This window comes from Xiphias gladius, chromosome 5, assembly GCF_016859285.1.
Source record: "Xiphias gladius isolate SHS-SW01 ecotype Sanya breed wild chromosome 5, ASM1685928v1, whole genome shotgun sequence".
In the NCBI taxonomy this organism is placed as follows: Eukaryota; Metazoa; Chordata; class Actinopteri; order Istiophoriformes; family Xiphiidae; genus Xiphias; species Xiphias gladius.
In genome coordinates, this window is record NC_053404.1 from 15,784,787 (window position 1) to 15,803,835 (window position 19,049).

The window sequence follows — 19,049 nt, forward strand, 5'->3', positions numbered from 1 at the left end:
AGGGAATGACATGAAACAAAGGTCTTCAACCAGATTCAAAAAACAGATGTTGCAATTACATGGTCATCATCTTAGACCACTAGTTCACTAGGATGCCCCATTTATAACCAGTTTCACCAGTCACAGCGACATGTATATTCACATGACACATAGATGCTGTACACCCACAACAAAACAAGCTGTAGATGTTCAGCTCAGGTAGGACAGAGATGTATATCACTGCTATAGAGCCTGTCAATATTAATAAATATATGTAAATATGATCTGAATATTCTGTGTTGCTGTTTGTGAACAATTTGTGCACTGAACAGTGCACATTTATAAAATATCAGCATTAATTTTACTGCCTCAGTTTTTCCTGTCACTGAAACGTTCAGTTCATCTAGCCACCAATCTAGATTTTGTTCAACAGTTTTAATGTCGTGATGTTTTGTTTTTTTTTTCCACAATGCAAGTATGCATATGAAGGACACTCACCAGTCAAAATGTGCCTAATGTGTCTAATCACTCGGGCTACAATGGACAGCTCTCATGATAAAGTTATGATGTTTTGTTTTGTCCTAATTATGGATGAATGATTCTGTAAAATACAAATGCCAACTTTTATCCTGTGAGTATGGCTCTGTGGTAGCCTGATAATCGGACTGAATTGCGTTTTCATTTCACTTCATTTATTCAGCCTGACACGTTTTTTTTTTTTTTGTTTTTTTTTTTGCTTTTTTTGTTTTACCCTATCCAATACCCAACATAATTTCAGTTGTGTGGAAGCTGCGGGAACTTGCGAGTGTTCACATCATCTGATGTTCAATACTGTTGAGTGCTTACGGAGGTGGTCATGTGAGAGTGAAAAGAAATGAGACTATAACACCACATCCAGTAAACGTGGGTTTAATTACACTGAACAGCCAGGGATCCGCGTTTGTACCACTTGGATGCTGACGTGAACGCTATGTACGAATGGGAAAGTGGTATTTCCGGTAACCCCAGTATGACATGAACGTGGCATAAATCCGGCCTGCTAAATTCTAATTGGTTGACTGTTTCTCCAACCAGCAAAAGCAGATGTCAACGGGCACAGCACCAGACCTACAGTATATGAATCCCCGAACAAATCTGAGATGTGAGTGGCGGTTCAGAGGTCTGAAACCAGTCTAGCTCAGTACATCATTTTGGTGTTGGTATCCAAGTACTCTTTAGGCTAAAAGGGTTAAAGGTGCTGGGCTTTGAATTTAAATGTAATTTTTGAATTTGAATTTGAAATGCATAATAATGGCTTACTGTTTTGTAAATCTATGTGGTTGGAGATTCTCTCTGTCCTTTAAATTGTTAATAGGCTTGGGGTCCAGTTGTCCCAATACCAATAAAGACTTTTCAAAACAGGGAAGTATTTTTGCACATCGAGTACCACACTTCACTTGCTGTGCCTGATTTAAAGAAACTCTACCTTACTCCCACAACTTTCCACCAAAACTCGTGTATTTTGTGTGTGTGAGACTGTTTCTGTGGTCGTGCTCCCTGTTCTCTGTTTGCTGTGCTCTTGAAAAGCCATCAAAGCTTCCTGCTGGGCAATGGCACCCTGCCCGTCTTCCCCTTCCCCTTGAGGGCAAGATCTGCCAGCCGGCCCCCCTCACCTCTGAGGAACCTGTACCTCCCTCGATCCTTCTGCACAAGACCAACCACATCTTGTGTTGATTATCAGGAAACTTTACAGCCTTGCATTTGTGTCTACACCTTTTACAAGTGCCCTTGTTGTCTCTCTTCTGAAATGTGCTGAGCAAGGCTGTCTGGAGGGGCCTCTTTTCCCTGACGTGATTTGTCTGCACTTTAGGCTGTGATGAAAGGCTTCTGGCAATGTTTGTTTAAGTCTACAAATTAATCAAAAGTAGCACCACCTACATAGCTGAACTGCATTTGGAATTTTGATATTTATCAGTCCCTCAGAGCCTCTTAAGCCTGGGACTCACTCTCTTATATCCCAGGCTGAATATTGAGATATTAGAACTCTCCGAGGGGAAATATGAATCCTTGAAGCCAAATGAACTGAACAGAGAAGGATTGCACTTTCATTAATTTTTGTCTCCTGGCCTTTTTTGACAACCAATGCGCAGTAGCTCGCACCACTAATATATATCAAAGTATCCACAGAGCTGTGTGAGTTAGTGAGATCACAGTCAAACATGGTGTACACTTCCCTGACTTCCCACCCAGCAAAACATTAACTTTTTACAATGTTTTAGATAAAGGTCACAGCTGTAGGATATCTCTTTAGAACCAGAGGGAGACGAGCAATGGCAGGCCAGTGACGCAAGCACTCTTCGTAATTCTGTACAGGAAACATAAAAGCAGTCAGGCCTCTCCCACGTTGCTTATAAAAGTCCATGAATGTATCTGTTATAAAAAGGAACCCTGACTTTTACAGTCTGTTCCGGGCTTTTTAAGAGGGGAGGAAGTTGATTGGCTTCTTGGTTTTTTTAATTTGATTAGGAGACATTAAAACTAATTCCTGTGCTGACTCTGCTCTCACATAAACTATAGAGTTGAGTGAAATGAAAAAGAGAATGCACACACTGCACACGCACTGGAAATGATTGTATTGTCATTTGATCTTATTTAGCAGATAATTTGTTCTGCAGTAAAATTAGAAATACTCTGTTGTCGATTTTCCCTACAGCATGTCAAACTTTTCTATTTGTGTAGAGGTTTAAATTGTTTTTAGAAATTGCAGCTTACAATATATTAGGTAGCCTTGAATTTGATTTAAGCTTATAGCAGCTTAGTGGAATGAGGAGCCACAGGATGTCTCTTCATGAATATTTGTTTATATTCTTTACACTGTATACATTACAATAAAGCAACAGACTCCATCAGTGTAATTCAAAGAGCAACACAGTAATATCCACTCTGTCCTTTCAGCTGTATTACATTCTTCTGAATGACTACACTTCTTCACAGCCTTTATATTGAAACCAGTATGCAAACTCGTTCACAGGATGCATTTTGTTTTGTCTTTTTGCAGGAGGATACAGATCACAACTACTACACATCAAAAACATACGGGCCGTCAGATCAAATGAGCAAGGACTTGTGGGTAAATATTGACCAGATGGACAAGGAAAAAGTGAAGATCCACGGCATTCTGTCCAACACGCACAGACAAGCGGCGGTAAGCCAACAAACGACATTAGGGGGGATTTACTTAGTACTTAATGTAAGAGTTGAGTATTTATATTGTAAGCTGGTGACTTGGTTTGGACTTTTTCTTGGCAAATGTAACTTAGGGGTCTTCTGCCGCTGTTTCAATGTTTGGGCTTTCATAAATGTCATATAAATGTACCCAACAGTAGCTGAGAAAAACCTCACCTCAGGGTCAGGGTGTTCCTTCCCCCAAACAGACTGAAGGTGGAGATCCCGTCCCCACGCAAACACATGCACGAACACATATAACACCATGATGCCAATCTGATCACCGATAAGCTACTCGTACTCATGAGCTGGTTAGGTTGGCCAGTGATGCGGGCTCAGAGATTATAAAGAAAGATAAATCCAATAGCAACAATAATAAGAAGAAAAACAGTGAAATATTCCTTTAAGCGTTCACACAGTTTTAAAAGCTTCTCTGCTGTGAAGTTTAAATTCTCCCCTCCTTCCACCTCAGCACAAGCAGGTGACCCATGTGAGGTGCATACTGATGAAGTCACACAAGGCAGCAGCAGATTGACTGGAGAGACAGAGCAGCAAGGCAGTCGCAGACTTTGAAAAAAAAAAAAAGAGAGAAAAAGCACCGACGGTGAACAATAGCTGGTGAGAGGATAGAATAGAGTCCCGCATTTGCATTCTGCTCCTCCACCTTCAGTCATGTAATGATGGATTGAACCATACAATGTGGGGCAAGCTATTCTTTTTAGCCACAGAACTTCCTGGCTAAGAGGCAATGCTTTTCTTCCAAATAAAGTAGGAGGAATGTGGGAGATTTCGCTGACTTTGGCTTAAATCTGACAAAATCAATAAGGGAATTTCCCAATTTAATGGCCAGCTAGCAAATCAGAAGGCGATATGGAAAACTTGCCTGGATAGTCTGATTGCAAGACTGCATTGCAAGAGGAAGTGAAAACCATCTGTGCTGAAATTCATCCACCATGTCAGCAGACTAACATTTTAAACAAGTAGAGTTTACTATGAGGACAGTTAAAGTCCTGAGAATCTGCATAAAACTCTGCGTGCTGGAACAGGACTGGAGAAAGCCTCCATGCTCCTCCCCCGGCACTGCTGCCTGCCAGAGCTTTGGCCCCGACACTGAAAAAATTAGGCCAGAAAGGCAGTAAAACAAAACACAGCCACAGAGGTCAGCTTCAGCACGGGATAGTAGAAAAGTTGAGCTGTGGATTGGCTTTATTGTCAGTCAGATTCACTGTGGCTTGCCACAGGATTGCTCCCCCAGCATAATCTAGGAAAATGTATAATAGCTCCATGTTTACTGTAGACTGTCTATCTCCATAACATTTTTTGGCAGTGTTACAGTGCGACTGTAAGATATTAAGTACAGGGATAAAATAATGAATACATAAACCATTTTTTCTGGTAATTTGCATGAACACATAGTTATTAGAGTAATTTTATTATACTGTAGTGTCTTACAACACATCAGCATCAGGTGGTATGATAATTGGAATGGTCACCATCTTATCTTAGCATGTTAGCATGCAAACATTTGCTAATTAGCACCAAACACAAAGTACAACTGGGGCTAATGGGAATGTCGTTAGTTTTGCAGGCATTGATGATGGTGCTTTCATCTAAAGTTAGTATGGCTACAACTGAAAATAGTCATGGTAAGTCAAAATTATAAGAGTCAAAACTTTGACATATGCGATAATTTTTACTAAGTAAATATCAGATTTTTTACTTTTAATGTGACAATTTTGACTTATAGGGTCAAAATTTCAATGTACTATCACATAACTTTGACTTATTTCCTCATGAGGGCATTTTTCTGTTGTCCTTCCTTAAGTTTAATCTATTTTTTTCCTTTAATGGGCAAACATTTACTTCCATAAAATAGAGATGTACGGATTAAATATATATAAATAGGTATTTACCCATAAGTGCCTAAAGAATCTTTACACTTCATTAATCAACATGAATGTAGTTTTTTTTTTTTTAAATTTATATTTCAGTAAGGACCGAAGTACTTTGATTACAGAAAATTGGAGAAGATACGATTTTTCTTTCCTCTCATTGTAAAATGTAATGAAGACATTTTCATTCCATTGCCTTGCATTTTTAATGCCTGCCCGTAAAATAATGAAGCTGAAGGTCTTTCAAATCTGTTTTAGATTCCTGCTCCAAAATGACCAGTGATGGCTCCAAAAATTATAGCGCAATGGGTACCTTTGTGTTTTCTTTCCACGTTTTCCTTCTGATCTAAAGTTCTTTTTTGAAGATGAGAACAGTTTCTTCTCTGATCCTCCTTTTACCTTTATCTTTCTGACCGGGGTCATCTGTCTGTTTTTCCCCTCACAGAGAGTTAATCTGTCCTTCGATTTCCCTTTTTATGGGCATTTCCTGCGTGAAATCACCGTGGCGACTGGTGGTAAGTGAACACTGTTCTTGGACTCTGCTCTCTCGACAGTAGTTAATAGTTGTATTATTGGATATACCATATGTGCTTGGCATATTAGACATTACACAGACAGTATTTATTACTGCAGGGTGGTTATTACTTTTGGGCGGAATTTGGTAGGAATTATAAAATTAGTCTGGAGTACAGAAGCATTTATGAAATGGAGAAGAAAAAGAGTGTGTGTGTGTGTGTGTGTGTGTGTGTGTGTGTGTGTGTGTGTGTGTGTGTGTGTGTGTGTGTGTGTGTGTGTGTGTGTGTGTGTGTGTGTGTGTGCGTGTGTGTGTGTGCGCACGCACACAAATTTGTGTGTCTGATTTGTGTGTCTGAATGTGTCTGTGGCACTTGGTGTACCTGTGACTGTGGTATGGCCGCTGTACAAAGAGATCTCACCCCTCAGTCCTGAAAAGTACCAAACAATTAGTTATTTCTTTGGATACTGTTTGTGGGATACTAAATCAGAAGATCCAGGGTTGAAAAGGCTCGTCTGGCACGAACCGCAGTACAAAACCCCCAACGTCACTCTGCCAGCCAACCAGTCAGCCTGATGCGAGACCATATACAGTTCTCACCTCAACGGGATAGTCTACTAGACTTGGGGGGGCAAGCACTCCCAAAACTCAGCACCAGCAGCTCCACACCAGGCTTAACTGGAAGAGAAACCTGACCAGTGGGTTTGGACTGGAAAAAGGAGTCTCTCTGCCAAGTGGCCTAGCACACCCTGATAGACATGGATAAGGAGGTGGGGGTATCAGAGGATGTCTGTGTGTGGCTTAGACGCGTGACTCAGCAGACGTGTTTGCCAGAGTGTGCAAAACAATTTTCCACTTGAATCTTGATGGTGAAACCACAACACCCCAACCATCTATTATCACATCAAAGACTAAAGCCCTGCTCTTACCCAACTATTTCAGAAATGTTGTGCTGTGTTTCACTGCCACTGGAATAATAAAGAAGTAATCCTTGGAGTCTCTTATCGTCATTATCATCACTGTCTCATTTTTTCACTTGCTCCTCAATCACTGGCAAAGTTGAGCTGGCTTTAGAAACGTTCTGGATGATTGTGACGAGGAATGGACGGGCGTAGACGCTACTAGTACAGAGGAGATAACGTGAATTTGCATTCCTCCAGATACAGATGGAGGGAAGAGGCCGAGGAGGAGAGGGGAAACCGAGGAGGAGGAGGCAGCTATCTCCTTCTCGCAGGCATCGGGGGCTTTGTCTCCGAGACGCCCTCCTCCTATCCCTCCATTTCAGGGCCTATCAGTCAGCTCATCCTCCTCTCCCTACTGTACCATTCCATCTCTCCACTTTCATTGCTGTCAGCAAGTCACTGTTTTTACTTCATCAGATATTTTTCCTTTTACTACCTATGCCGAAACTCTGCAGGAGAAGACAATTTCTTAACAGTGTGAAAGAAGAGTAGCAGAGTTACAATTACATTTATTCCTTTTTTTTTATTTTTAGAATTACAGTTACTTTCTAAACAGTAGAGCAGTGAATCCTCAAAGACATTAACAGTGTGGCCAAGAAAATGGGGTTGGTATGCAGCCTTGTCAAACATCTGAGGTCTAAGTCCACTTTTATGGTCTTTACATACGGTAAATCTGAAAAAAGAATTTTTGAAACAACTTGATAATCTGATATGTATTGGAAGTGGGTAAAAAGGTTCTCTGTCTTCTTTTTAAGATACCAAAGGTTTAAAGGCTCAATTCAGGCGAAATTAATTGATAAGATACAGATTTTTTGATTTTCTGCACAATTAAACCCACTATGTGTAGAATTTTAAAAAATCTAACTTTTGTACACTCCATATCATTTGACTCCTATATCTTTTCACTATTTTCTGGCACTTTATTGACTAAACGATTAATCGATTGATTCTAAAAATAACTGTGAAGAGTGATCGATGATGAAAATAATGATTGGTTGCAGCCCTGTGGTAGTCTCAAAAATGACAGTGTCAGACATCAATGCACGCTGCTACCTTAACACTCAAAACACCCTTTTAAATACTACTACTTATCTACACTCATCTACAAAATACATCACTTTACCAAGTCAGTTCAACAGACTACAGCCTGGCTAAGAGGCAAGATTCTAACAATAAAAAAGAGACAGAGACAGACTACATTAAAATGTTCCTAAGAATGTGGTGAGAATAAATGGATAATGTCAGCAAAAGGAATATTTTTTACACAGTCATGACAGTACATTACAGTAACTGAGACTTACTGGGTTTACAGTGACTGTCAACATACTGCAGATCTTGGAGTGAACTGACTGTTTGCGGTCATCAGAGAGAGTCTAGTTCATGCTGAAGAGTGTGTGGAGGGCTCGGCATGTACTGTTTGAGAATATCAGTGATATTATGGTTTGACCACCGCCAGCTCTGCGGACTGATACCCAGCTGTGGTACGCTGTTTACAGAGCCAGCTGTCACACTTGACAACCAGAATATAAACACAGATTCAGAAAATACCTGAACGTGTTTATCAAATCATAGTTCTTAAATATAGTTTCCCGGCAGGTTTTTGACCACAAAAATAGGAATGTAACGTACCATATCCATAACATGTGTGAAGCAGAAAGATAAAGGAGCACATGACTTGAAATAGGGTCAGACTTTGCACTCCACTTCCAAGACATGATTTGTCTTTTCACTAGTTAATTCGATAGGACAGTACTCCAAAGAAACCACAATTGTGAAACACAAAATCCTTCCTGTTCTGGGTGATTATAGGCTAAGTATTGTTTTGTATCAATAAGCAATAAAAAAACAAAGACAGCTGACATTTAATTTAGATACAAACGTCGTCGCTTAGTATTTAAAAGACAAAAGACCAAATAAAGCAAGGGTGAGTGTGCAAATCCAGTCCTGACTCTTCCCAGACTCAGAATGGATCTGATAAACAGAAAATGTCCTGTAAGTTAAACACAACTCAGTACAAAGGAACAAAGACCTTGTCTAAACACAATGTCCAATAAATTGAAGCTTTAGTCTAGTGGGACTGCTAATTCCCAACCATGTTTTTCATGGACAAACACAATCCAGCACTTTTTGTCTGTACAAACATAGCTTCTTAAAAAAAGAATTATCCTACTCCATCTACTATGCCACCCTCTGAAGAACTCTTTCTCTGCCTCAAACTCCTTCATTATTTTATTTCTCTTTTCTTTCTCTTCTTTCCTTGTACGTCTGTTTTTCCCCCGGTAACCTCCTCCCTCTCCTTCTGTCCAGTCTCCTCCTGCTGTAAGTGAATGAATTGCCTCTCCATTGAGCGCCCGATAGCCTCTGTACTGAGCCCCCTGCAGCTCACACCTCTTTAGTGTATTGAGAAGCTGTCTGTTTTTCTTTAGACTGTCAAATACGTTGTATTGTTTTCAGGAGAATGCTGGTAGAAAGGAGAGGCAGCTACAGAAATAAAACCCTTGGACGCAGGGCATTGAGTGTGTCCAGACCAGTGTGTGCGTTTTGGTTGGGGCATTTCTAAGCTTTCTAGAGGCTGAAAGTGAAAGGACAAATGGTAACGTGGGCAAAAAAAGAGAAAGCATTTGAGAGATTAAAAACGTGCTTGAGTGAATGTTGGGCAAATATAAGATGAGATGGAATGTATATTGGCTGATTTGGAGGAAGTCATCTGTGTCGCTGCACAATCAGATAAAGGTTTTTGAAAGCGTGGTCGCAGCATCGTACGACCATGAAGTCGCCACCAGTGACTGAGTGTATAGCCCCTTCATACACCACAGCATCATGTTCAGGTTTACCTTTAATTTAGGCGGGTAGACTCAACAACCCTGCCTCTCTATGTTCTATCCTCTTTACGTTCGTATACCATGACATAAAATAGGGTGGGTGCTTTGAACTGAAGTACTGTATGTACTACAAGCACTGAAACAGGGCTGACTTGAATGTGATTCTTAAGGTGTTTTCAGTGAGCGGGTGCCACCACAGCTTTTGAATCGGTGGCAGAAGGGTGTAACGCCACTGCCGCAGCTCTGATCCTACCAGCCTGTACACCACAGGCAGCTGCAATCCACTATCTACCTAGAATAATCTCATCATGCATCTAAACAGAGCAGGTTTTGGCTTATCATAGGGGAAACGGTTAGCAATACGCCATGATTCATTAAACAAATTTTGCTAAGTAATATCGTGAATGTTATTTAGTGTTTCACACCAGATAATCAAACTTTGAAGCTGATGTTGCTCCGATACCGCTACTCTTTACTGATATTTCTGTCTGCTGGTGAAGCAGGGTGTCATTCAGATAACCCATAAAATCGGTTGCTCTAGCCTATCGTTTCCCTCGCTGTAGTCTCTGTAGGTGCCATAGTTGCATGACAAGCCAGGGCGGCAGGTTTTAAAAAGTTGATCCATCATGGACGCCGATGACAGCGGCACAGTTCACATGAACGGGAGCCACTCTCCTTCTCCTCGCCGCTTGCAGTGGCAACTGCTCGCTGTTTGAACACACCTTCAAAGCAATAGTTTGACATTTTGGGAAATACACTTACATGTTGTCTTCCCTAGAGTTAGATGAGAAGGTCAATACCACTCTATCTGTCCATTTAGTATGAAGCTACAGCCAGTTGCTGGTTATGTTTGCTTAGCATGAAGACTAGAAACACAGAAACTGGCTCTCATAAACCCTCCGTAAAACCTCAACTTGTCATTTTAAGTTGAGTTCAGACTACAGGATATTTCTGTGTGATAAGATGGTCAGTGTGTTAGATAAGGTGACTATACAGTCATATATTCTTGCCGTGACTTGGCCAACAGATGTGACAGACTACGCGCTGGTCGTTAGTCCCAAGAATGTAAACAAGAATGTAAACAATGAGAGCGAGCATTCCTATTGGTCAGCATCGCAGAAAAAAACATTGTTGAAGTTGTCATCCTAGATCAGAGAAGGGAAAAAATTGCTAGTCTTTTTGTCGCTGACGTCATGAGGCGCGACAGATTTGGCGTTGGTTGCCATCCACTATGATACACGACATGGAATAAAGTGATCATTGATGCGCCCGATGCCCATTTTTGTTTCCAGTACCCTACAGGTCAGTTCGGGTATTATCGGGCGGATATTGGGTAGTCTTAACAGCACTTTGTGCAAATTACGCAAACAAGATGTAACATTAGTGACCTTTAGAGGTGCTGTTGGGAGGATTTTGTTGCCTTTGGACAGAGCCTTTCGCTGTTCCCCTAGTTCTCTGTCTTTATGCTATGCTAAGCTAACTGGGTGCTGGCTGTAGCCTCACATTTAGCATACAGACGTGAAAGAGGATTCAATCTTCTCATCTAACACGTCAAAAATACGAGTAAACATATTTCCCAATATGTCAAACTATTATTTAAGGTTATTGCTGAATTATTAGGAGTTGATGCACAGCCCTGGTTTTTACTATTGGCACCCCTGAATTTTAAGTACAGGATTTAGAATGTCTTAAGAAGTAAATACAAATAATCCAATTTTGTATAATCAAGATATTTTAAATAAAATGTCCAACATTACTGAACAAAAGAAACATTTGCATTATAGTGAAATAATACAAACACAAAATGTTGAAACAGGGATTTCAAGATCTTTGGCGATTGCTTTATAGCCTCTGGAATTATGTTTTTTTTGTTGGTAGCATATCTGATACTCTCAGACAGCTCACCTGTCTCCACCTTTGTGAAAAACAAACTGGAAACAATCAGCCCTTTTTTATGAAGTAAAACTATCGTTCATTGGTTAATTCAGGTGATGTGAACACTGAAAATTAAGCACAGGTGAGTCTTACTTGTTCTTTATTTTGTTTGAGGAACTAATTTAAATTCATCAAAGGGTGCCAATAATTGTGTCAAGCGTACATTTTATATCTGTAATTTTTTATTTCACTATATGAAAGCATCGTTTTTGTTCAGTAAATTGGGACATTTTATAAAAAATATTCAGATTATACAAAATAGGTTAATTTGCATTGATTTCTGAAGATTTATAAATTCTGTACTTAAAATTCATTATGTTATTATTAATCGAATATCTTTGAGTATTGGACTGTTGGTATGATTAAAAAAAGAAGCAATTTGCAGATGTCAACTTGTAATGGACATTTGTCACAAATTTTCAATTTTACAGACTAAAAAAATTTATTGATTTATCCAAAAAATAGTCAACCAATTTTACTGATAATGAAAGTAATTTTGAGTAGCAGCCATGTATACACAACTTCAATGTGCAACATTAATGGACATTAAATAACTAAATATTACTTAATAGTTTTGTTTTTCCTACACTGTTGGTGCATTAAGAGCTGCTTATACCCACTGTAGGAAACGCACGCAATCTTTCCTAATTGGACTAGCTGGCTCTACCCTTGACCAAAAGCACATACAGCTCTGGGAAAGTTAATGAGTGGCCCTTGATTTAAGATTGTTTTGCCAAAAGTGTGTACATTTTTTGATAGGAATAAAACTAACTGTAACCATGGTAACTCCATCTACTGAGCCCTACAGCACTGTATATTTTACCTCATTCACTCCTCTTCCAGGTGGAGTTATCTACGGTCAGGACTTCACATGACTAAATAAAATCTCATCTTAGCTCCCTCCTCCTGCTCTGTGTGTGTGTGCTGACAGTACTCTAAATAGAGGAAATTCTGAGTAGGGAGGCATTTGGTGGAAGACTGATTCCCGTCATGGTGGTGCTCCTGGTTTCCAAAGTGATAGATGTGTTTTTATAGCCCGCCTACTGTATGAGAAGACATTTGGTGAAATGGAGATTTATAGGCCTGGCCTCAGTGAGACTTTTTCCAAAATTCCACTTTTCTTTCTCGGCAGGGTTTATACTGTATTTATCTTGAACTGTCCAAAAAAGCAAATAGATCTTTTCCCATGAGAATGATTTCTTACTCTGACAACTTTAATTGTGAAATTCAGCACATAATTAAGAAAATGTCCATAATAAAGACCAAGTGAAATGAATTTACCGTGTTAATTTACCATATCCAACACGGATTTAAAGGAATAGTGTAAACATTTTAGGAAATACGATTATTTGCTTTCTTACTTAGAGTTAAAGGAGAAGACCGTACCATCTCATGCTTGTATGGTAAATATGAACCTGGAGCCAGCAGCTGGTTATCTTAACTTAGCATAAAGAGTGGAAACAGCTGTCTTGGCTCTGACCAAATGTAAGAAATTTCACCAATAAGCACCTTTAAAGCTCACTCATTAACACATATCTTCTTTTTTTAATCTGTAACAAAACTTAAGTGTAAAAACAATAATTTGCAAGATATATTGTGTTAGTTAATGATCTTTAGAGGTGCTGCCAGGAGGATTTTGTTACCTTTTTCAGCATTTGTGCTAAGCTCAGTTAACTGGATGCTGGTTGTAGCTTCCTATTTACCATATAGACATGAGTGTGATATCAAACTTCTCATCTAACTATTCCTTTTTATATTACATACTGTACATGATAAAAAAATTTCCAAAACTTCCTACTCTCAGATTTTAATATTGATGCTCAGACTTTTCCTGTCCCGAAAAGACCATATTTTTAGCCATTGCTGCATCATGTATTTATAAGTACACTAGACTAACAACCAATCCTAAATTTTTGAACAACCCTGTCCGTTATCATAAAAATCCTACATTTTCACAACTTTCAACAGGACAAAAGTGGTAAATTTAGTCTTTTGTCTGTTGCAAGAGTAATTGAAGTTATTAAAACTCAATAACTAAACAGAGTGAAAAACAAAAGATTCTGCCTTGAATTAATCTTGAATTAATCTCAAAATAGCAGTTGACTTTGCTAAACTTTGTTGTCAGTAGGGAAATTAAGAAGCCATTTGATTCTGTTGTCATCAGTGCAACAGATGATTCTGTTGTCGTCTGTGCAAATGCTTTATGCAAAGACTTATCCTTCGTGATGAATAGTGGGCGTTTTCACTCTTTTCTGGAGTACATTAATAACCATGTTTAAAGGCTGCTAAATGATGCAGCTCTGGTTTGTGTTGACTGTGCACGTCCCTCTCAGTGTGCCTCACGAAAGGCCACATAAATTGGAAAAGTTAACAAAATCCAATCCCCTTTTTGTTGTCATTGTGTCTCGTTACACTCTGTGATTGATGATTTGGAGTAAACACACACAAAAGTGTGAAATAGGGATGACCAGCCAGGTTTATAACCAAATGATAATATATAACTGCTCACTTGGCATAGAGTGTCTTTCTTTAAAGCCCCTCAGATTTGTCCTTCTGTTTTGATTAAAGATAATAGTGCTGATTAATTGCCATTGATAGCTGAGGCAGACTGCAGAATGAGGACAGAAACCGAGAAAGAAATAATCGTTGTGGGTTAATGAGGAGTTTTTAACTTTGGACTGGAGGGCTTGTCTTCCCGAAGGATACTGTATCAGATAACGGCTTTTAAGTTTGTTTTTATGAGTTGCCAAAGGGTAAATCCACCTTAAAACAATTTAGTGTAGCATGTACAACACTATAAGTGATAAAAAACATCATATATTGGTGTTTTCAACAGTTTAAGAGCAACTGTTGCTAACTTTGAACAGTACAAAAAAGTTATATGTTGTGTATTTTCTCTTTTTGTCCCACAGGGTTCATTTATACGGGTGATGTGGTCCATCGGATGTTAACAGCTACACAGTACATCGCTCCCTTAATGGCCAACTTTGACCCAAGTGTCTCCAGAAACTCAACTGTCATCTACTTTGACAATGGTAATAGCACTTTTCTCGTCATATCTCATTTCTGCATGACTGAGGCACAAACTGGCACTCTTTGGCTTCAACCAGATGTTTGTTCTAGTAAAAGCAGAACGAAATTAGGTCCCCCACAGTGAACTTTGTGGTAATAAGCTCCACAAAATACTAAAACAAAGAAATAATTAAGCTAACTGCTAGTTAGCAAACTACACCACAGGGATTTCTTAGTGTTCGACGTTTTTTGTTCTCTATTTTCTTTATTTTGGATGACTATCTTTAAATTTGTTCTCGGATTGTTGTTGCCTGCTTTTCGGATTATCAGACCATGAACTGGATTTGCTTGTCTCTACGTATGTCTTCAGGCTTTAGAACGCCAATATGGACTGCTGCAGGAGTTCATTTTAACATACAAAGAAGAGAAAATAAGCTTTTACCAACAACAATAAACTTCTCAGTAGTCACATTGAGATACTAATATAATACATTACAAAAAAGGACTGACAAACAAAAAAATACCATACTGGTAAATATAGCAGTGACTAATGCATTATTTGACAAGTGGAATAATTAATTCCGCTCCAAATGCTCTGTTGACTGACTGATGAAGAATCCCACTTCAAAAAATGACAAAAATTATGATAATTTTTATAATATAAATTTGAAAATTTTTTTAGATTTTCCCATACCATGTATACAGTGGTGGCAAATACTCTAATATTTCTGGTTATGTTAGACCATTGTGGGCAAGGTTGACAGTCAATGAGAAAGGGTTGTTAGTGGAAATATCCTATATATATTTTTATATGATTTTTGCATCAGTGTAATCAAGTATCATGATTTGTCGCTGAAAATGGCCAAAAAGGGGTTAGGGTTAGTTATTTCTGACTGTTGTTTTATCACTTAAGAATTTCTCAATTGATTTTAAAGAAAGTGTATTATATCACGCTATGTAACAGTGTTGCAATATCAAATAATTTTTGATAGAGGTTTTTATCCATATTGCCTAATTATAAGTTCGCACAAACTGATTATTATGACATAAATTAAGTTCTTATTGAAATTAAGGCACATAATTTCCTACCATTAACGATACAATATATGAGCCAAAATGGTTATTATCTTAGAATTAAGACACTTAATTAGTGTTGACTACAGCTGTATGAGCCATCTTTAGGTATTTATTCACAAAAAAAGGTGTTATTTGTCATTACATGATTTATATGATACCCTCTATGACCTCTGCAACATTCCCCTAAATTCCACTTACTCGTTTTAAACTAAATTGATGCCCTTACTCACTCTGTGTACCTTTCTTTTTCCATTTGTGATGGTTGTTATCCATCATGTCAGTCATCGCCATCTAATCCCTGTACAGCAGAGGGACAGACCAACTACGTGTCCTCCTGCACTGGAGCTCATCAGACTTTAACCAAACTGGCAGCCAGTCAATTCGCAGCCGGCCTGCCCCTCAACACACTGTCCATCAGTCAATGTCCTGCCAACAGAGCATAAGAACTGTATGGTCAGTTCTTTTTTCCATTAGATTGTGGGCAGTTTAATGACGCATTCACAGCAGATACGTATTGTTTGTTTGCGTTACACGAACAAAAGAGAGGGGAGTTGAGTGAAACTTCAGTCACAGTAGGAAGCATTGTTGCTCAGTGTTCAGTTTTCACAAAAACAGAACTTTCAATTCTTTTTGTCAGTTAGAATCTGCTAAATAAAGAACACATGATTGGTCAGCACAAAACTTTCTCAAGTACTATCCTAAAACTATCCTGGAGTTCGATGCATAATTATAGGGTTGTGAAGTGTTTTAACACCTGACAGACTGTTGCTGCCATTGGGATCTTGTGACAGCACTGTAGTAAAAAATACCACTTACAGGCAGTAAAACGTGTTTGACTCTTTGTGATTTTAACAAAACCATTGAACCCTGCTGTTGCTTTCTTTTCCAGACAGTCATTTATTAATCAGATCACAGATTAATTTCAAGTGGTTCATCTCCCAAAGCACTTGAAACACTGTAAGCTGCTCTGGTTAGAATGTCTACTCCATTACATTAAGAAAAATATTATGTTACAAACTCTATGTCGGGCTCAGAAGGATCAAACGTAATCAAGCTTGACGTACGATGATGAAAATTACCAATAGGCGTTGTTCACAGGAGACATTTGGCTTGAAACCACACCAACACCTCTGACGAAAATTACTTCACCAGGCTGAGGGTGGGCTGGCGTAATAGGGCACGATTTGTTTTGGTTTTTTTGAGTGCATACGGCATGTTAAGCTTGTTAATGGAATTAGAAACAAGGCCAGTGTGTACTCTCTCCACACCTCCTCACTCACTCTGTATTTTTAGCCAGGAAGCCCCAGATAGTACGGCACCCTCCCCTCCTGAACTCAATGCATTTTAAGCAGACTTATATTGGGCTTAACTTCTGCTGACTGAGTAAGCCCGCTGTGCCATAAGTTAGCAGCAATTTAGTGCACCGTCCTCTCTCTGATATTCCCTGCCTTTCTCCTGAACTCCCTCTTCTTTAATGCATTACATAGCATCTCTTCAAAACTCCCTCTTTTTTCCCATTCCCATTGAAATACTCAAAATAGTGTTCCTTTTATTTTTTGCCACATTGTATTAAATATCAGTGCTGGACCAGACCCTAACCTGTCTAACCTCCTCCTTTAACACATGAAACATGCATGTCCAGTGCCAAAGGCCCTTTATACACACCACATGTAATTTATTATGGGGTTTCCTATACAAGTCGTCTGAGTGACGGAAAAATTGATTAGTTGAGTTAAAAAAAACCTTTATTGCCCTGGTTCACAGCCCAGTGACTGGCTCTGAGGGGGAATGGCTTTTTAGTCAATAGGTACTCCAAAGTCCAGAGTAAATCATAATAGTATTAAAAGTAATGTGAGGCCCGCTGTCTGGCAGGTAGAGGTGAAGGCCGCGTGAGTCTGGTGCTAATTTAGTACGTCCAGTACATCCCCCAAATTAAGGCAACAGTTAATGATCATTTGGCTTGATGTGGCCAAGTGGGATTCAAAGTAGTGTTACGTAGCTTATCGGCTACAAATTGATTTACAGTACGTTACTCACATATTCATTTATTCATTGGTTCAGCTGTTCTTTCACTTATTGATCCACTCATAAATAGCCTGTCTGCCTTTAAGAAGCAGTGTAACGCTCCTGGTTTTTGTTGGAGGCTTTGTGTCTGTGATGCTTCATGTTTAAAGGGTCAGTTCACCCAAATCAGGGTAATGCTTCATTTTAATGCCCCCATTTAGTATTCATAAGCACTCAGTGGTTTATGATACACTATAATCCACACTATAATGTAGTTGTAAGGAGATGTGTCTTTTTTTTTAATGTACATCTATAACTCCTATGCAGTCATATCTTATATTATTACAACTGTGTTGTTCATTATCTGTTTATACAGCAGGCCTCCATTTATGGGTGCCCACATAAGGAGTTATAGTTGTAGTCAAATGCATTAACGAAATTTTATATCTGCTTACAACTACATTTAAGTGTGTCATAAACCACTTTTTAAATGTTTATATTGCTTACAAGTTGAGGAATAGAAAAGCACCACATCCTCACAATTTAGGAGATGTTTGACATGTTTGCTCGGAAAATGGCCTATACAGTTGATCCCTAATCAAAATAGTAATTTATAAAGCTACTTTTTGTGGATCAGCTAATCAATTTATTGACTTCAACTCTAGAGACAGTGGTTTATCTTTTATGTGTCCAGATTTTGAGATATCTTTCTTCAAAATGTGTCTCTACCCCAATACAGTAGAGGTAAATTGAGTTTAATGTGTGCAGCTCAAAACACTGAAAATATCTCTCTCTGAATAATTTGCACACCATGCTGTGAGCAGTTTTGATTTGTTTCTTTGGTGTGAAATAGTTCCCAGATCTGACTGGGAGATCTGGCTTGTTTAATGGAACCAGGACATTGTCTCTGGAAAGAGAAGTTGCTGATACATTTTTCACATCTAATGTTTCAGGATTGTGAGCTCTATAAATGAAATTCCATTCACTTACATTTTATTGAGAGGGAATAACTATATGCATGACTAGATACCACTAGAGGTGAAAAAAAAAATGTCCTTATGTAATTTGGGTGAATTTACCCTTTAAATTGGTGTCAGTGTTGCCATCCTGATTTAACTTATTCCTGGTGGTGATTGCTTTGCAGCCTGTGTAGTTGGAAATATCCTCAATTTCCTATATCATAAGAAGTCATTCCCAGCACCTCACTTTTGCGTACAGAGTATGAAAAACTTTGACTTTTATGAAAATTGCCAGAATCAGAGCTACATAATCCATCACAGTAACCACCACGCCTTGATTTGGTTTTTGTCAAAAATTTCAGTTTTATTGCTGTTTCATCCTCTTCCAGTGGAGTGTTTTCATATCAGTGCTCACACTACTTCAGTGTCATTCACCTCACACCCACACAGAGGAGAAAACGGAGTCTCTGCCAGGATATAATCCCTCAAAAACATATTGCCTTACAAACGTTATTGTTACACTGATGTTTTCGTTTTTGCAGCCTTTGCCCGGTCAGCGGTTCATTTCACATTGGATCTGAGACAGCAGAGATAGCACTTCAAAACCAGTGAAAAACAAGTCAATGTTAAAAAATGAAAAACATGAGCTATATGGGGACAGTAGCCATCAATGACGCCTGTTTTGTCCT

The 19,049-nt window shown here is 38.9% G+C and overlaps 1 protein-coding gene across 3 annotated transcripts in view; it reads left to right on the forward strand.

Annotated features, from left to right (window-relative positions):
- The window catches only part of plxdc2b (plexin domain containing 2b), a 91,421-nt gene that overhangs the window by 42,364 nt on the left and 30,008 nt on the right, over nucleotides 1–19,049 (forward strand). For all 3 annotated transcript variants that reach the window (XM_040126908.1, XM_040126909.1, XM_040126910.1), the window contains exons 3-5: nucleotides 3,017–3,163; nucleotides 5,521–5,590; nucleotides 14,221–14,343. In XM_040126908.1, coding sequence (XP_039982842.1) covers nucleotides 3,017–3,163; nucleotides 5,521–5,590; nucleotides 14,221–14,343 — 340 coding nt within the window. The remainder of the gene's footprint in view (nucleotides 1–3,016; nucleotides 3,164–5,520; nucleotides 5,591–14,220; nucleotides 14,344–19,049) is intronic.